The following is a 21,035-nucleotide window of genomic DNA, read 5'->3' as shown; positions in this document are numbered from 1 at the left end:
TTTAGCTGGAGATAAGACTACTGAGAGCCATACTTACCGCATTTTTGCCTTGGATTCTACATGCACTGCATGTCTTGCATTCGATGCACTGCCACCTTAAGGCCTTCACGTTTGTTGTTAATTCAGGACAAAATTTCAAACATGATGGGTGTCCTAGAAGAATAAAAAGCAAATTGCTTTATGGGAATGCGGCTTTAGATTTTTTCAACTCTCATTCCCTCATATTTAACAGAGAGTGATAATGTCAGTTAAAGACCTAAAGAACTGGAAAATACAAAAAGATCAGAGAATCCGAATTACGCTTCCCTTTCTGCCTCTTTTTCCACCCTATACGTAACTGAGTAACTATACAAATGTTTCCCTAAGAGAAATTTGGGAAATTTATACCAGTTCCCATCACAAGTCTCGGAGAACTTGAAGACAACGTATGCTCCGATCACATTCTCATTCCTGTGCCTTCAGTTTGTCTCCTTCCTGCCCTGGCCCTCCTCATCAACCACCATTTACACAAAATTTGCCGGTTTGCTGGACTGTGAGGAAAGTATGAAGTTCAAAATCACAGAACTTAAAATGATAGCTAAATAAAAAAAAAAAAAAGGGCTGCTTAAAAATACAATTACAAATGCAAAAAAAATATTATACAGAGAATATCCCATTGCTGGGACATACAAAGAAGATACTGTTGCCATCTTGCCTCTGGGTCCTGCATTTAAATTTTGGAAGTATATGAATTTGAGAGTTAAGAAGTTGGAAGATCCAGGTCAAATGGAATATGCCAAGAAGCAACACCCCTGCAGGCTTCCCCCATTTTCCTGAGTGTCCAGCTTTTTCACGCTATTTCGGGCACACTTTTCATCTAGCTTCGCTCACATCACACAGGAAAAGTGGAGACCCCGAGGGGCAACACCACTCAAGGAAGCCACCCAGACTACACAGAGTCATAGATTCCTCCAAAAGGCTTAGGGAGTATGAGCCTACACTCTTTGGAAGATAGTTCAGTTTAAAATGTGATGGTCTTTTATTACACAAACCTGAGATCTCTAAACTTGATTTTATTTTTCTAAATCTGGTCTTAAAATAGTAAGAACATTAGTAAATCCCACGTGAAAGAACTTATAACCAAGCTGCAAAAGAAACCTGAGGGTAATAAAAAAAGCAGATTCTGCAATTTCAAAACTGTTTTATAATTTCCTGACTTTGGCAGGCTCATTGTTTAAATATGTATTTTGGGCTGCTGCCAAAAAGGTCCTCCTCCCTAAAGCTTAACAGGTGCTTCATAAAATTCCACCCACTAGGAGATTTGGCTTTTTAAAGTAAAAACATTCAAAATCAATCATCAATACCGTTAATAAAAGCATACTATTCCTGAGTTAAAAAAAAATCCAAACATCTGTATTTAAGATGTTGAGCAAATAAAATGTTGTCATAGGATTACAACTTCAGGCTGCAGAGAGACCCAGGCAGATGCATTTAACCCATGACACCATTCTTTTATAAGGGCTCCTCTCATTCACATTAGTAGTACAGGGGGAGGAAGTTAAAATATATACAAATGGTATCAATCACGTCTTTCTGCTCAGGAACAGCAAACAAAGACAGCTTGCTGGTCCACTTTAAGAAGTATACTCTGAAGGGGGGAGGGGAGAGATCTACTTTGATCAGGGCTCCCCCCGCTATATAGTTGGGGGGGTAAGAATTCAAGTTTTAAAGAACAGCAATTTAAATTCCACCCTTAAAATAGGTCCCATCAGCTTAAAAGTATACCATTTACTTCTCTTTTTCCTCCTTTTTATTACTTCCTGTAAGTCATACATCACTAGCACATATGACCTCGATTTCATGCACTAAATTTTTCTCTACATTTAAATCTGTTTTTGTACTTTGTAGTTTAATATTCAGTAACTAAGGTAATTCACATCTTACTATAGTTTATTATTTATTCTCACAGAGATCCTATGGAAAATACTTTTTAATAATTACACATTTTGAAAATTAACGTATTTCAGCCACTGCCAATCAAGAGCAAGGAATATTCTTCCTTTTACTGCTTTCTCTCACCTTAAGCAATATTGTATCTCAAAACTACAACTTAAGCTACCCTGTCCAATTCTAAAATCCTCAGCCTATCTTTCCTTTAGGCAGCAATCTTACCCTTATTTAGCTCAAGAGAATTGGCCATAGATCCCTTCCAGCTCTAAATTTCTATGACTCTGTAAAGGATGCTGAGGGATCAAGAAACATGTCCCATTTTATTTTCTCACGGCCACTTTAACACAAAGACTGTAACTGAGTCTTGATATACCACTACACAATCACAGTAATTAGATAAAGGACAAAAATGCTAGTGATAATGAAATTCCTTACCTCCTGTTTAACCATTCCATAAACTCAACAATTCCCTCTACAGTGTAGGATCTCTCTGACACAATTCATGGTGGTTTGTCTTTCTGGAGTTTGTTTTACTTTTGTAATGTGCAGTTTATCAGATCTGAGAGCACAGTATGTATTTATTCACTCATTCATTCTTATTACAAACACATACGAAGCACTAGTCACTTACAGTAGTTTTATCTAGCAAAACCAAAGGAATACTGTTTATAACTAAACAAGTACCAATGAAACCACAAACCAGTAAAAATAATTTTTGGAGGAAGTATTGTGGGAGAAAAAAAACATGGGTTCTGTAGTAGACAGGATAATGCCCCCCAAAGATGTCTATGCCATAATCGCTGTAACCTGTACCTGTATTACCTGATATGGTAAACGGGACTTTGCAGGTGTGACTAAGGGTACACGTCTTAAGACAAGGAAATTATCCTGGGTTACCTGGGTAGGGCCAATCTAATCATGAGTACTTAAAAGCAGAGAATCTTTTCCAGATGGGTTAGTAAAATGAGATGAAAAAGGGAGGATATGAAAGACTCCACCCAGCTTTGCTAGCTTTGAAGATGGAAAAAAGAAGGGGAGACCAGAAGCCAAGAAATATGAGTGGCCTTTAGAAGCAGGGAATGTCATTCACCTAACAGTCAGCAAGAAAATGAGGATCTTGGCACAGTTAACATCATACTCAGTGGAGTTTTTGGGGTACCTCGGTGGCTCAGTCAGTGAGGCGTGTGACTCTTAGACACAGGGTCATGAGTTTGAGCCCCATGTTGGGGAGAGAGTTTACTTAAAAAATAAATAAATAAAATCTTAAACAAAAACAAAAACTGAGAACTTTACCCTTACGGTCAAGATTAAGACAAGAATGTCCACTCTCACTTTTTTTTTTTAAAGATTTTATTTATTTATTTGAGAGAGAGAGAATGAGAGATAGAGAGCACAAGAGGGAAGAGGGTCAGAGGGAGAAGCAGACTCCCTGCTGAGCAGGGAGCCCGATGTGGGTGGGACTCGATCCTGGGACTCCAGGATCATGACCTGAGCCGAAGGCGGTCGCCTAACCAACTGAGCCACCCAGGCGCCCCCTCCACTCTCACTTTTATTCAACAGAGTACTGGAAGTCCTAGCCACAGCAATCAGACAAGAAAAAGGAATAAAAGGCATCCAAACTGGTAAGGAAAAAGTAAAACTTTCACTATTTGTAGATGACATGATAGTCTATATAGAAAACCCAAAGACTCCACCATAAAACTATTAGCACTAATAAATGAATTCAGTAAAATCACAGGATACAAAAATCAATCTACAGAAATCTGTTGCAATTCTATACACCAATAATGAAGCATCAGAAAGAGAAATTAAGAAAACAATCCCATTTACAACTGAACCCAAAATAAACTTAACCAAGGAGGTGAAAGACCTATACTCTGAAAACTATAAAACAACGATGAAAGGAATTCAAGACAATGCAAAGAAATGGAAAGACATTCCATGCTCATGGGTTGAAGAACAAATAGTTAAAATGTCCATATTACCCAAAGCAATCTACAGATTTAGTGCAATTCCTATCAAAATACCAGTAGCATTTTTTCCAGAACTAGAACAAATAATCCTAAAATCTGTGTGGAACCACAAAAGATCCTGAATGGCCAAAGCAATCTTGTAAAAGAAAAACAAACCTGGAGGTATCACAATTCCAGATTTCAAGTTATATTACAAAGCTGCAGTAATCAAAACATTATGATACTGGCACAAAAATAGACACATAGATCAAGGGAACAGAATAAAAAGCTCAGAAACAAACCCACAATTATATGGTCAATTAATCACTGACAAAGGAGGCAACAATATGCAATGGGAAAAAGACAGTCTCTTCAACAAATGGTGCTGGGAAAACTGGACAGCTACATGCAAAAGAATGAAGCTGGTCCACTTTCTTATACCACTGACAAAAATAAACTCAAAATGGATTAAAGACCTAAATGTGAGGCCTGAAGCCATACAAATCCTAGAAGAAAGCCCAGGCAGTACCTTTTCTGACACTGGCTGTAGCAACTTTTTTCCTAGATATGTCTCCTGAGGCAAAGGAAATAAAAGCAAAATTAAGCCATTGGGACTAAATGAAAACAAGAAGCTTCTGCACAGTGAAGGAAACAATCAACAGAACTAAAAGACAAGCTACTGAAAGGGAGAAGATATTTGCAAATGATAGACCAGATAAAGGGTAGTAGCCAAAACACATAAAAAACTTACAAAACACCCAAAAAACAAATAATCCAATTAAAAAATGGTCAGAAGACATGAAGAGACATTTCTCCAAAGACGACATACAGATAGATGGCCAGCAGATATGTGAAAAGATGCTCATCACTTCTCAGGGAAATGCAAATCAAAACTACAATGAGGTATCACTTCACACCTGTCCTAATAACTAAAATAAAAAACACAAGAAACAACAAGTGTTGGTGAAGATGTGGAGAAAAAGGAATCCTGTACACTGTTGGTGGGAATGCAAACTGGTATAGCCACTGTGAGAAACAGTATGGAGGTTCCTCAAAAAATTAAAAATAGAATTACCATATGATCCAGTAGTTGCACTCCTGGGTATTTACACAAAGAATCAAAAACACTAATTCAAAAGGATATATGCACCCTGATGTTTATAGCAGCATTATTTATAATAGCCAAATTACGGAAGCAGCCCAAACGTCCATTAGATGAATGGATAAAAGTGTGTGTGTGTGTGTGTGTGTGTGTGTGTGTGTGTGTATAAAAGTGTGTGTGTGTGTGTGTGTGTGTGTGTGTGTGTGTGTGTGTGTGTGTGTGGAGTGGAGTATTATTCGGCTATAAAAAAGAATGAAATCTTGCCATTTGCAATGACATGGATGGATTTAGAGAGTACAATGCTAAGTGAAATAAGTCAGTCAGTGAAAGACAAATACCATATGCTTTCATTCATATGTGGAATTTAAGAAACAAAGGGAAAAAAAAAAGACAGACAAGCCAAAAAGTAAGACTCTGAACTATATAGAGAACAAACAGATAGTTACCAGAGAGGAGGTAGGTGGGGGATGGGTGAAATAGGTGAAGGGGATTAAGAGTATACCTATCTTAATAGAGCACTGAGTAATAGAATTGTTGACTCACTATATTGTACACCTGAAACTAACACTGTATGTTAACTATATGAAATTAAAATTTAAAATATATATACAGAAACATAATATTCAAATTAGCTTCATGGTGAAAGAGCTTCCCAAATGTATGGGGGGAGATGATACAGAGAGTCTCTGGTGATTGATCCTGAGTTGAGAAAGCACATTTATAGCGGAATCAGGGCAGAAATCCAGACTGGGTTCCTGAGGAGCAGAGAGCTAAATTCTTTGGACATTTTTTATTTACCTCTATTGGATTAGATCCCATTTTATCTATCTTGTGTGGTTTTCTTTTAAATGTCAAGAAACATTATCTTGGAAAATAATGGAGATGACTTTACAAGGAGATGACTTTCTGAAATATATATACAAGTATTTGTTTAAAAAAAAGGGAAGGAAGGAAAGAATAAAGAAAAGAGAGAAGAAAAGAGAAAGAAAATGCGGTTCTTGGTCCTACAAACACAAGGAATTGAGTTCTGTCAACAACTTTATGGTAATTTGTTCCACGAGCAATGGAAAACTAATCAACACTCTGACACTGGGTCTCTCGATCGGCTGTCTGACCAACCATCTGTCCATACGAGATACGGTAAGGAAAAGCACAAACGTTTCAGATCTTACAGTCTAGCAGGAAAGAGACACATTAAGAATTAGAATTCATGTGTGAGAAAGGGTGGTTCAGAGAAATGGATGAATCTAGCAGGAGGTTAGAGGAAGGGCTTCCTAAAGAAGAAACCCAAAGGATGAGTGGCATTAGATGGGAAAAGGTGGTAGAAGCTGGCGTATGCTGAGGGAGAGGGGGACACGGCACACTTACGGAGGAAGGTGCAATATAACCAGTGTGCACAATATTGGGGAGGGGGGTAGTGGTGTTAACAGGGGCCCAACCAGAAGAGGGTTTGGGGGCTATATTAAAGAATTTGAATTTTTCCTAAGGGGTTATTGGTAGCCACTAAAATAAATCTGTGAATAGATTTTGAAGTTTAAAAATTCACTTAGCCTGCAGCATTGAAAATGGATGAGGAGAAGGAGGGTCAAGATTAGATTTAGGTTATTGTAACAGCAGATCTGAGTGGTTCTGGTGGGAGTGTGTGGATATATCGAGGATGTGGGATTTAGATTAGGACACATAATCAATGTATTTTTGGTGATTCCTTAATGTAAGAGAACCGGACAGGATGGCCTGTGGAAATGAGTGGCCAGTGGGGTGCCATTTGCTGAAATGGGAAATCCCTAAGGAGAAGAAAGAGGTTAGTTTGCAGAGATTTCCACTGTTCCTGCGGTGTCTGTTGTTTTCGGGTGGTGGGGGCACTGCAAGGTTGACAGGCTATTTTGGATACTTAACTCTGAGAAGCCTATAGGGGCGTCCAAGTGGTGATACTCTGAAGGCATTTATATCTAAGGATCTGGAGCTCAGCGGAAGCTATGAGGCAAAGTAAGAAACACAGGGCTAAGGACAGAAGCCTGAAGAAACGTGTGGAGATGGAGAGAGACAAAGGAGCAAACAAAAACTGTGCCAAAGGAAGTGGTGATAAAACACACAGAGAATATGATATCATAGAGGCCAAAGGAAACGAACGGCTAAGGAAAAAGATTTTCAACAGGCCACATAGGCTGAGGACTATCAGGTGTGAACTGAAAGATGTACAGTAGAGTCTGATACACACTGAAAAGTGATCTTTAGATTTTGCTACATGCACGTCCCTGGTAATCCTGCCCTGCACAATTTCAGTGAAATAAAAGGCCGGGCGCAAGGTTTCTGCTTCCTGTTTCTCACTTGGATGGTCAGTCCAGCTGCAGGCTTGTGGAAGGTGGGGCTTACCAATCCTTCCTTCTCCTACCTATGTATTCCTCTTCAGATTCCATCCCTAGGTTTCTCTCTAGTCAAGGGTCTCCCTCCCAACCTAATCATTCAGTCCTTGTCTACTCAGTGTGAAGCTGGATAACTAGCCAACCAACTAGTCTCACAGTGACCGTAACAAACTAGTGTTGTTTAAATATACCTATTTATCTGCATGTCGCACCCACCAGCTGATCCTGGGAGCAGAAGGCAGGCCAGTTTTGTTCCAGGGTTGACACACATATAAAGACAAACCCAGCAGAGACTTCAGGCGTCCTGACGGCAGACTGGTATTTGGCACCACAGCTCCCATTCCCTCTGCCGTACAAAGGTGTTTTCCTCGCCTTCCCAGCTCTATTCACCGCAGCCTCTCTGCCGCCGTTTCAATGAGCTTCCACTTAGACTGATGCTGTAATTTTGAACTGTACACTTATCTTAGATTTGCTAATTTGAAAACACACATGCACACAACTCATCTGTAAGTAAGATTTAACCACCCAGCAATCTGAGCAGTAGACACAAAATTTCATTTGGTATAATATCTAATACTTATGTGAAGCTAATTAAAGATAATTTGGTCTTAATGAGGCAAAGAGAATATAACAGTGTTAATTTCAAAGTAGGCTGATCCATGAAAGTCAAGTAAAATCACTTCCCAGGCCCAACATTTCCAAAGACCTGAATATGAGTATCTGATGATTCCTGCATTCATATTAGTGGTTAGAATGTTCCAAAGACCTGAATATGACTATCTGATGATTCCCGCATTCGTATTAGTGGTTAGAATGAATAATCCTTCACATCTGTGTAATGTTTCATAGTTATTGACAATCTTCACATCCTGATCTCACTGGATGCTCACAACAGCCCTGTGGATGCTGGGTTATAGACGTCAGCCTCCACATTTTACAGATAAATGAAAACTGCAGTTACACAGCCGGCAAGCAGAAACCTGGAAAACCATATTTGAGGCTCTGTTCACCCTGCCCCTCACCTCATATTTTTACTACTGCAAACTTGAATTATTTTTTCAAAGGAACTTGCAGCAGGAAAAACATAGTTAAAGAAAATACTGCCCATTTGCAGCACTGAGCCACCTTAAAAATAGAGACATTTCTAATTGGCTTACTTTATGATGTAAGGAGAAGGAAAACATTTATTACTCACATCTATGAAATCTAAGCAGAGTTTAAGTGTGACATCATACAAATGGTACTTCAGACACAGGCGACTACAAACCAACAGGCACATATGGGAAACACATTTAAGAATGATCCGCCTTATGGGCTGCCATCTATATTTCCTCTTTCTGGTTTTATACTGCTATGGGTGTTTTTTTCACATAAACATTTTACATTAGGGAGTCCTGTGATCATTACAGTTTCGATTCAATCCTAGAACCAATGGACTCTTCTGAGGATGAGACAGTGGCCATTTCCATAGGCCAACTAGGGGTACCACCTACTCTGTAATTCCCACTTGAGAAACCAGACTGGACCAGACCATGACAATGGGGCTTCCACCATTATTAGAGGGTACTGTTGAGCCATGCCAGCTTATTTTTTTACTTTTCCCTTCTAATTATCACGTGTCACAAAAGAACATTATAACTACAAGAATGCCACCCACTCGCGGCTCTCCAAACAACTATATTTGATTTTGATTCATCTATTTATTTATTTATTTTGATTTTTTTTTTTTGATTCATCTATTTAAAGAGTAGCACGTAACAAAGTCTACTCATCTGATCTACCAGATGGACTAAATGTCTACAGTGCATCTCCCTGAGGTAGGAACAATGTTGTTGTTTTTTTTTTTCCTTGACTAAAGTAGCTAAATCCAGATTGGCATAGTACATTCAAGGAAATATTAAGTGAACCTCCACACTGAGCCAGATCCCATGGTGGAGTCTAGAGAAGCTCTCTCAACCATCCTCTATTCTAAACTAAGGGATATGATGCCCCCAGGGCTTGAACTGCGGCCATGACCCATACCTTGACTCCAAAGCCTCTGGCTTTTTCTAATTGAAAGGACGGGGTAGGGGAGAACTGGCTCACAGAATGACTCTAGCTATATAAGCCTTCCAAGACAGTATCCTTAGTCCATTCTTCTCCATTTGTTAAAAGAGAAAACCTAACATTACACCTACATACCCTAGTAAAGTAAGAAACTTTAGGGGAAAAAAATTTTTGATGACCTCAAAGTACAAAGGAGATCAAACTTCTCCTTTGGCAGGTTTTCAGTCTGGGAAAGACGAAGGGAGATTGATTACATCAGAAAATCTAAGATGTACCTGTTTAGAATTACACCTTTATACCTTGTGAAGGAGGCCTTGAAGTTATGATCTAGTAGATAATGATCTCAAATTTCTTATCAGCTCAAGTAAGTGTATCAGCAGAGGTAAGGGAATATATGAAGGGAACTTTTCTTCCCACATTTAAGTGCATTTTTAATCTGTCTCGGCACCCAGACAAATAGGTACTCAAAAAAATAAAACAGTGAAGGTAGTTTTTAAAAGTACCACCTTAAAAGTCACAAAGGGTAAACCCCAGACAAGTGCACACCACTAAATTGATCAGGCAGTTAAACAAAAGCATAATTCATTCAAAGTGAGCCTCGTGAGAAAACCCAAAAGATAACTTCAGAGTCAGAACTGATGAGTGAAGGACTACCTCAGCAGGATAAAATGGGGGAGATTGTAGGGTTGAAATTTATTAAACTGAACATACAGATAATGTTTCCATGCCCTTTTGTCACTATCCATGATACCATGGGCAGGTAAAGAATTTTAATGAATCCGTAAAGCCCATCAAAAAGATTGTCAGAATGCATTTCTCAGGCAGAGTTTGAAATGTCTTATTTCCAAGGCTTCCCTCCCAGTCAGGTCCTGAGAGCAGCATAACCACACAGAGCTTATCCAGTTAAACCTTTATAGGAGGATGAAGAATCATTACACAACCCTGTCATTCCTCAGTGAATGAAACATTTCCTCTATCCAACCATCAAGCAGCTGTCAAAAATGATGTTAAGATTTGAAATTACTTGCAGCAATCAAGGACAATATCAAACATGCCAAATAATGACAATGGCTGACATTTATAGCACACTTACCCTAGTTGTTGTAGACCCTGTGCTAGGCTATTCACTGGTGTTCTCTCATTGAACTCCCACAAAATCCAAGAGGTAGGTGCTACCATTATCTAATTTTTCTAGTGTGGATATCAAGGCACAAAATAGTTAAGTAACTAACTCAAGGTAAGAAGAACCGGGCTATGGCTCGCTCTTGAGTTTTTGTTAACCATTCTACTATACTGACTTCCTAAATGACGGTATGCTATGGTATTCTGCAGGTTTGTTGTTGTTTTTAAAGATAACCATAATCAGAGAAATACTTGGTCATGAATGTGAAAATAACACTTCGGGAGGAAAAACGTTTCAGTAGGCTGAGAGAAGAAAATTTAAAGATTAACACAAAGATTATTTTTCTAAAAATCCAATTAACTACCACTCAATCTGTTGGGTGTGTGTGTATGTGTATACATATATAACTATATATAAAGCTATATATAGGGGCACTTGAGTGTGTCAGACGGTTAGGCACCTGACTCAGTTTTGGCTCAGGTCATGATCTCAGGGTCCTGGGATCGAGCCCCATGTCAGGCTCCCAGCTCAGTGTCGAGTCTGCTTCTTCCTCTTCCTCTGCCCCTCCCCCTGCTCACGTTCTCTCCCTCTCTCGTAAATAAAAATTAAACAAGGGGCGCCTGGGTGGCTCAGTCGTTAAGCATCTGCCTTCGGCTCAGGTCACGATCCCGGGGTCCTGGGACAGAGCCCCGCACTGGGCTCCCTGCTCCACGGGAAGCCTGCTTCTCCCTCTCCCACTCCCCCTGCTTGTGTTCCCTCTCTCGCTGTGTCTCTCTCTGTCAAATAAATAAAATCTTTAAAAAATAAATAAATAAATAAATAAATAAATAAATAAATAAATAAAAATTAAACAAAAACAAAAACCTATGTATATAAAACCTAGGCAACTATCACATGATTAGCAAGAAGGAAGACCAGCTTGGTAAGACAAATTCTTTTAATGTAAGCACAATTTGACTTCTTTTTTCCATTTTAAAGGTACGGTCTTAAAATCTTAGACTGAGAAAAAGGCAGAGATGCCAGTACCTCGAGAGCATTTTAAATATTACAGTTTGCCAATGATCAATCCAGTGTCCCCACCTAGCAATTCCTTGATTTCAACATTACCTTCTATTTGACCACTTTTTCCTATCTTATTCTAGGCAATTTGAATTTTTTTCAGGCCTGATGATTTCTTGATTCTATCCCTGCAGTTTCCAGAACACTGTCCCTTTCATTTAGAGTCACAAAGAGCTGGGTTGTAATACTACATTTCACCAGCAGGTGTCATGCCCTGAAACACTGTATCTTCCAACTCCCGCATCTCTTAAATTGAGACTGAGAGTTATAGAAAACAAGTGATTCTAGTTGTATTCAGCTTGAAAACTTAGAATTCCTTACACTGGATTTACCTGCAATGTGCAATACTCCATATGTATGAAATCAAAGCTTAATTATAAATATTAATATATAGTGTTATATAGACATATAATATCTTTGTCAGGGCTAATACACTTTTTCCCCCTCTACCTGCACTTACTTTTTGAATTTAAAAACTATGCTATAACCAAAAAATTGCTTTAAAAAACAAATGCAGTTTTGACAGAGACATAAATAACATTATAGCTATGGATGAGACACTGTACACACACATACAAAACTATACCAACTTACCGCTACTGCCACAATCTGCACAAGAGAGGAGTTCTTCTGGTTTCTTTTCACGATTTGATTCTTTAGTCCCCAGACAGAAGCTACATATCGGAATGGGATCAGCACGGGGCTATGATAAAATTAAAATGAAAAAAATACTGTCAGTTTTCCATTTCAAAATTAACAACAAAACATTAAAGTCAAAGCTTCTTACATATTTTTTTTTTTTTTTAAGATTTCTTTAACAACAGAAAAACTGCTGGGCGCCTGGGTGGCTCAGATGGTTAAGCGTCTGCCTTCGGCTCAGGTCATGATCCCAGGGTCCTGGGATCGAGTCCCGCATCGGGCTCCCTGCTCAGCAGGGAGCCTGCTTCTCCCTCTGCTTCTCTCTCTCTGTCTCTCATGAATAAATAAAATCTTTAAAAAAAAAACAGAAAAACTGCTGAGTAAGATATTCCAATCAACATTTTCTAATAAAAAAAATCTTTTATTTGATGCTAAATTACTACCTGAATAATGCATTTAAGATTCAGAAGTAATTTCTATTAAACCAATGAAATCTAAGACATTTATAGATTATATAACTTTCCTAAAATGAACATTATTAAAGATTCTTTTGGGGGCACCTGGCTGGCTCAGTCGGTAGAGCATGCGACTCTTGATCTCAGGGTCATGAGTTCGAGTCCTGTATTGGGTATAGAGATTACTTAAAAAAAAGATTCATTCGAAATCTCAATCATTCCTCTAATTTATAGGCCTATAATAAATTGACTCATCTATTATAATTTATGAATATGTTCTAATTGTTATTTCAGATTAACTCAACTTTATCAAATGTTTTAGTGCAGGTTACTATTGCTCATCTATTAAATTTTTGACCTAAAATATCGGGGACATTTAACAGAGTGAGAACTAAGCAAGAATTTTAAAATTCTGCAGGATCACTTGGGAAGCTCAAAAGACGGTCTTCAAAAGTAAACCATACCACGCCACACAAAGGAGGTAAACTCTCAATCTCTGACGTTCCCACTTTAATAAAAGAAACAACAAAACATTTGTCTAACCCCCCTAGTACTCTTCACCTCTCACTGAGGTAATTGCTTTTAACAATGTATTAAGTTTGCATACCTCTCAATGTCTCCAATGTTATTTATGGCTACCAGCAATGTTAATATTCCCATTCATATAAATAGTTGACTGTGCCTACAGATCTGGTCACATTTATTCTGAACAGCCAAAACTGTATGAAAATTAAAATTTTATTGCATATTCTAAGCCTTCACACATGTTGTCTCTAGCCATCTGAATGTAACTATAACGTATTTATATTTGAATCTCATGAATCAAAAATTCAGGGCAAGAAAAGTTAGCATAATCATACATGTTTTTTAATGTAAATTAAAAATGAGATTTTGCAAGGTCTAACTTTTAAAATATACAGCAGCATAGAATAAACCTCATTTGTTCAGCTACTGTCTCCCAAATGCCTAATTAATACATTGCCCGATACACAGTAGGCACTCAAAATATATGTTAACTGAATAAATGGAAGAAACATATGCTAGTTAGAAGAAAAAACTCTCATCTCTAAGACACTATTTCAAATGGTTATAATGATTCCAACAAATGTCTTGGTTCCCTGTGAAAACATGTCATCGAAAACCAGAATTCATCTTATGACTGAGGATTTGCAAAATTGTTCAATATGATTGTTAATTTCGTCCTACAATGTGGGTGTTCATTATCTTGCCCTTATTTTCAGTTTAATTTGTTCTTTTAATATGCACAGGCTTTACTTTCCGAAGTAGCTATGCAAATGTGTTTTTGTAGCCCCAGTTAAAAAGCAGAGTGTAAAACACTTTGTACTAGAAAAATCCAAAAAGACAAGCTACAACAAATTGGTCACTGACTCCAGCCACAATTTTTTAAATGCCAGATAATCAGCACTGCATAATTATGGATCCATAGTTATTACTTGCAACTGCTCAACTGCAGTACCTTGGGAACACTTCTGTTCCTTTAAATAGCAATTAAAAGAACAATCTGGTTTTAAAGTGACAACATTCCCCTGATAGATTCTAGCTAAAAACCAGTCCTTGTACTAATGGGATTCCTGCTTTCATTTGATGTAACAATGCTCAAGCCATTGCTGCCATCCTTGCGGTGATAAATAACTTACAAAATGTCACGTATCATTCATGCAATGAAACAAATCCAAATCTGCAATCCCATTTTTCTTTCCCCGATGAATTTTTAGCTGTAAGAAAGACATGGCCATCAGCCAGCACTCACGCTCATTTTTCGTTTTTAACTAAAGGTAACACAAAGGACAAAGGTTGCTAGTAGTTCATGGCCAGAAAGACTGATGTCCCACACTCTGCCCAATAATAGAAAGCATAGATGCTATCACTTGACGCTACATTCAAGTGAACCCCACCAGGCTGATGTATGCTCACAACCATTTATTTTAGGAATAACTATCTCACAATACTCTATAAAACCACTGCATTATACAGAAATGTCTGCCCTGCTGAATTATTGATAATTCAAAGCACTTTTTTGCTAACCTCACTATAGCCGAGTCTAATTAACTTTAAAAAATTGTCACTTGTAAGAAATGAAACTTCTACAGTAATGCATGTAAATGGGTCACAAAATTATTATGATTCACTATTCTCAATCAGACTTCATATACACTGTTTCAAAAAAAAATCCCTGGTAATAGGTTAAAATGGACTGCAGTCAGAAAGGGGTCTGAATAAATGGAATTCAATTCGACCCAAGTCCACCACAGACAAATCATATTTAAGAGGTCTGAAAATGAAACCAAACATCTCCTAATTCTTAACCACTTTCTTTGAAATTTCACAAAAGCACCTAACCTGTTGATCACATTTTCTTGTCAACATGACTGAATATTTCAAACTAATCTTGAGAATTAACACCCATGATGGATAGGTTTAAACTCTGCAACCTGCTCAGGAAATGATTCCTCCTCATCTCTCATGGAATCGATGATCCTAGTGTTAGCTGCTAGGTAAGAAGCCACTTTACACTATCTCATTTAATCATCTCAACAATCCTGCCAGGAATGTTTATTATTATTATTATTATTATTATTATTTTAGGGAAGAAATTAAGGATCTGAGTAGTGAGGTAACTTTTCTAAAGTTGTACAGGTTCAACTGTGGAACTGGGATTCAAACACAGGTCTGTCTTCACCAAAGCCCGTTTCTCACCTTCAGTACTCTCCCACCCCCGACTTCTCTCCTCTCAGAAAAATAAACATTTAAAATTATCTTTCTATCAGTGGGAATAACTCTTTACTAATGTGCTCATAATCTTTTCCACCCTATTTCTCCCAGGACCAATGGCAGGTTTTTAAAAATATTGTAAAAGCAACCACTACTATCCTATAGACTACTAATTACAATGGTGAAAAGTACCTTTACAATGGAGCTCCTTACCCAAGTGATCAAACCTATCACCAGTATGTGACAAACTAACATTATGCGCATCCCAGGTGTGGCATTAAAGGACTCAGCACAGCCTATGCAGGATTCTTGCTGGAATTATTCACCCTGAATCTAACCATAAGGAACCAATCAGGCAAATCCAAATTTAGGGACATTCTGAAAAACTACTGGCCTGGACTCTTCGAAAAATGTCAATGACACATAAGACCCAATAAAGGGCAGAACCAATTTAGGCAACTAAACTGGCCTGAAAACTAAATACAATTTGTGGTTCTTATATGGATTCTGGGTTTTTAAAAAAATCACCTTGGGGCGGCTGGGTGGTGCAGTCAGTTAAGCATCCAACCCTGGGTTTCCGCTGAGGTCCTGATCGCAGTGCAGAGTAGGCTTAAGACTCTGTCCGCCCCATCTCCCCTTGCTCTCCTCCCACTCTCTCTCTCAAATACATACATACATACATACATACACACATCTTTGAAAAACTTTACCCACAGTTATTAAGGACATTATTTGGGTAATTAGGGAAATATACACTGAATAGTAGACAATATATAAACTGGATAGAACAAATTTCTTCAGTCAACACAATTGTGTTTATATGAGAGAATATCCTCTTTCTTGGCAATTATGTGCTGAAATATTTTGGAGTAAACTGTCATGATGTCTATAACTTAAGCTCAAAAGATGCTGGGGGAAAAACTGTGTATCTGTACATGTATTAACAATGTTAAAGGATGGCAAATCTATGTAAAGTTTACACGGGTGTTCATTTTATTATTCTTTCAATCTTTCTGCATATGTACAGTTTTCCAAACAAAACACTGGGAAGGGGGTGTAAAATAGTACCCCCTCCACTCTTAAAAAAAGATCTACAATGGATTGGATTATTATATAATTGGATTACAAGCATTTATAAAATAAAGTATCTCGATCCAATTAGTGATTCACAGGCAATACAGAGGACAGAGGAACTGTCAATCCGTATAGCAGGGGGATGCAAGTACCAACACTCTCGAGGACAAATGACCCAGTTTTCTTCAACAAATATATTAAAAGGGAGACAGAATGAGCAAGCAAGGAAGAGAGAGCAATAGATTCAGAATAAGAACCAATAAGTTAATAGAGATTTAAGACTGATCTGCCAATCACAATCTATGGTCCTTATCCTGATAATGACTCTTTTTTTCTCTTTTTTAAGATTTTATTTATTTGGCAGAGAGAGAGCATAAGCAGGGAGAATGGCAAGCAGAGGGAGAAGCAGGCTCCCCGCCAAGCAGGGAGCTGGACGTGGGGCTCGATCCCAGAACCCTGGGATCACGACCAGAGCTAAAGGCCGACGCTTAACCAAGCCAGCCAGGCGCCCCCTTGATAATGATTCAAATAAAGTATAAAATAAAACAAAAGAGGGTGACCCATTAAAGGAACTGGGACTAATCAGCTTTGAACACACTGTTGGGAAGGAACAAGCTGGATGTCTTCACCCCAGGGAAAGGGCTAGATTTGTTCGTCATGGCTCCAGAGTGCAAAACTTGAACAGGGCTTATCCTAGAGGGAGTTAAACTTTCCAAAAGAAATGTCCAAAAATTGAATGGATTGTTTTTTCCTGCTTTATTTTTTAAATTGTGGTAAAACATACATTGACTCAAAATTGACCATCTTCACCATTTTTTTAACGTATACACTTCAGTGGCATTACGTGTATTCACACTGTTGTACTACCAATACCATCATCCATCTCCAGAACTTTTTCATCTTCCCAAACTAAAACTCTGTCCCCATTAAACATTAACTCCCTTCTACTTTGTCTCCAATTTGACTACTCTAGGTACCTCATATAAATGGAATCATATAGTCTTCATGGAATGGATTATTTTTGGAAGGCCCCTATAATCAGAAAACACCATAGGAGAGGGTGGACCAGGATGGTGAGGACGCCACAGAGGACAAAGCAACCTCACACAAGCTGGGGATCCGGGACCCTTCAACGGTCCTTTCCAGATCACGTATTTTAATGGTTCCATGGCTGGATAATCTCTGTGCCTCTTCCCAACTCTGCTTTAATTTTTTATTAATTCTATTATACTTAAAAAGACATTTCAAAATAAGTCTTCAGGACTCTCGACCTCAAAATTCAATAACCTTTTCTGAGAAAACATCCTTTAATTCCAAGACAATTCATTTTGAGAAGCTTTATATTTGCTTATGGTTACTTTTGTTTCTGCCCTGAAGGAAACAACATGTTTATTAATCTTGTCAGTCTAAGTAACTGGAGAAAAATAAATGAAAGTTCATGCTAGATGGGAGCCAGGTGCACAACCTCTTTGACGAAGACACAAAAAGGGTTTTATCTCCATGATCTCCACTCACAATGATCAGGGACACAGCCCTCTCTCTTTCCATTATCCCCTATGGATTCATCTCCTCCGGTCATCTAGAACTTTCTTGAATTTACTTAAAAAAAAAAAAAAAACACACCATTTTAGGGGGAAAAAAAACCCCACACCATTTTAGTAGTTCCTAGTGTTAAAAGCAACTCAGTATTTTTCATTCATATATTCATACCTGTATCATTGTAAGACCCGGATTTAAATATTGATCTCTGAGCCGTTTTTCCTCATTTGTAAAAGGGCACAATAGTGTCTGTGTTGTCTAGTTCTGGGGTTGCTAAAGCTCAAATATGAGTGTGTGAAAGCACTTTGCACACTATAAAGCTCTATTCAAATATTATGATTATTACAAAATTCACTTCAGCTATAAAAACAAAAAACAAACAAACAACTTCAAGACCTTAACAAACATCAGCACAAATGAATTGTGGTGGAGCTTAGAATTATTCTATGATAGACTTTGACTCTGTGAGTCCCCATGATAAATATTAATCTTAGAGGGTTGTTACGCTGTTTTTTTTTTTTTTTTAATGAATTCATCAAGGAGTAAAAGAACAGGAAAGAAAATGTCTCGATTGAGAGCCAAGAGGCCCTGATTTAATAAAAGGAAAGGTCAAAGAAAAAGATGCCAAAGGAAGAAAAGCACAAACATATACTACAAAAGTAAACAAAGATGAATATAAATCCTTTATACCCGAGTATCAAACAGTTCATCTTTGGAAAGTGTTCTCTACACTTCAGCTCTGACAACTTAATTCGGTAACTACAAAACGCGTTGTATAAAAGGGTTTTAAGGCTTATGCATCTCTTCAAATTGCACCCTTTTATCATCTTGCACTGCAATCTGAAGTTTAAGTAATGCTTTGCTGTTTACCAAAATGCTTTCCTCAAGTGTCTCACAAGTGACAAACACAAAGCCTCCGAGACAGGATTGCGGCTTTTTCTGTCTCCGTTTTACAGGTAAGTTAAATGCCTCCCTAAGGTCACATAGCTATCAAGACAGAGGGTCCCAGGCTGCCAAATGCAAGCCCTTTGCTCTTCCACTCTTCCATGGCTGGTCCCTCATTTCCTTTGGAGCTCAGATTCAGATATCACCTTATCAGAGAGGCTTATTCCTGACCATTCTCTCTGAAATTGCATTCCACCAGCACCACTCGGGATCCCCCAGGCCTTGCTGTATTTTTCTGCATGGCATTCATCACTGCCTGACATATTCTGTATCATTTGTCTATTTTGTTTCACTTACTAAACTATCAAAGCTCCATTCTGAGGGCAGAGCCTTTGTTCACTGCTGTAGCTGCAGCTTCAAAGTGCGTTTGTTGAATAAATGAACAAATGAACAAACTGCTTTTAGGTTAGGAAGTGGTTCCTCTGGTTCAACAAGGTCCCAAAGACTATTGTTCTTTCACATGTATCCTTAATAACAATAATATGACGTGTTAAGCAACCATCAATGGCAAGGCGGCTTCCATCACTGTCTAGATTGGCTTTTATTCTACTCTGACCACTTATAATGAATGACCATTTGGGCCTAATTTTATTTTCTGGGTATAACCTGACAAGAGAGAACCAAAATTTAAGTATCAGCTGGGAGGAAGTTATCTCCACCACTACTGGGGCTCGCTCAGTGATAGTCACTGTAAGTTGTATGTAAAATACATCTGGGGCTGTGCCCAGTTGCTAGTACCTAACTGTGAGCCTCCTTACCTTTTTTCCTTTCAAGAAAGAATGTAAGTTAAAAAAAAAAAAAAAGGAGGAGGAGGAGTCAAGGAAGATGAATACACTGAAGTGAGAATAACAAAATTATAACAAGAGCATGAATCTGTTCAATCTATTTAAAAAATATTTTACAAGTTTTGGGGCTTTATTATTGCTAGTGAATGATTTCCCACAAACTTCGCAACTGATAGCATGGGTACCACAGAGGTTGAAAAATGTTTTGTTTTTAGGGAAACTTTTTTTTTGAACTTATCTAATAAAGAACTAAGTTTCATTTCTTGCCACTTAACCCACTCATTCAACTGATCAAGCCCGCTCCTAATTAAGATATAGATCACGCACACTTGGCATTTCCCTTTACGGCAATTCTGCTCTAAGATGTTACTGTATTGAAAATACAGTAACTCTAAAAGTAGAGACTTCCTGTGATGCTCTAAATTGTCTTGGATTTTAAGAGCATTATCTTGTTCCCAGCGGCATGCACTGTTAACTGTGGTCAGTAACAGACCTGCCTCTGCAGGAAGGTTTGGTGACTGGCTTGCCCTCATGGCCATACTGGGGCTCCTTCACATCTTTCAGGGGCACAAGAGAACCCTGTTTGTGACATGTCTGTTGCCATTTTCTCTACAGTCACGGACCCTTTTGTTTTATTCTAAGGCTATTCTTGCCATTCTATTATGAATTTTGACCTGAATAGATGCCATAATTTCTTCCAGAAGATAATTGGAGATACACTATAAGACTTCTCACAGGCAACAATTTTACCCTAATTTTATACTCGCCATATAGATTTTTGTTATATCACCTCCCCTGCTCATTATACTTCTCTATGGGTAATTGGTTCTGTGAGGGAGCACTACATTATCCCCACTGGCTCTGGACTGAGTTTCTGCATTACTTTGGGCAAAAGGATTTATTATTGCTAATGTATGGAGATCTTAAATGTGACTGCTATATTTTACCTCCTTGTCACAGTGAAGAGTGTTCTCTGTATTTTAAGAGTGACAAGTAAATTAAATCTAATAAAATAAAAATATTTAAAAGCATTCCTATACATATTCATAAATGTCACTTCTTTTTTCATTTAAAGAATCACTCAGAAAAAAAACAATATCAATGGACGAATACTGGGAAATGCCCACAGTCAGAGGCTGATTCAGAAGCAAAAAATAGTAAAAGCTTGACATCAAAGAAATAAGAAAAGGAGAGAAGGAAAGACTTTCTAAGAACATCAGCCCCAACAGTTATCAATTGTGTGGAGCTAATTGAAATGCCCACACTGTATGTACTCTAGAACTTGTTCTAA

The 21,035-nt window shown here is 38.1% G+C and overlaps 1 protein-coding gene across 5 annotated transcripts in view; it reads right to left on the bottom strand.

Annotated features, from left to right (window-relative positions):
• Positions 1-21,035, bottom strand: part of KAT6B (lysine acetyltransferase 6B) — a 180,107-nt gene that overhangs the window by 53,105 nt on the left and 105,967 nt on the right. For all 5 annotated transcript variants that reach the window (XM_035724229.1, XM_027595982.2, XM_027595981.2 and 2 more), the window contains exons 4-5: positions 12,169-12,277; positions 38-153 (exon numbers count right to left, since the gene is read on the bottom strand). In XM_035724229.1, the coding sequence (XP_035580122.1) occupies positions 38-153; positions 12,169-12,277 (225 nt within the window). The remainder of the gene's footprint in view (positions 1-37; positions 154-12,168; positions 12,278-21,035) is intronic.

Source organism: Zalophus californianus, chromosome 15 (genome assembly GCF_009762305.2).
Source record: "Zalophus californianus isolate mZalCal1 chromosome 15, mZalCal1.pri.v2, whole genome shotgun sequence".
Taxonomy (NCBI): Eukaryota; Metazoa; Chordata; class Mammalia; order Carnivora; family Otariidae; genus Zalophus; species Zalophus californianus.
Note: the sequence above shows the minus strand (reverse complement) of the source record. Positions and strands in the feature narration are given on the sequence as shown.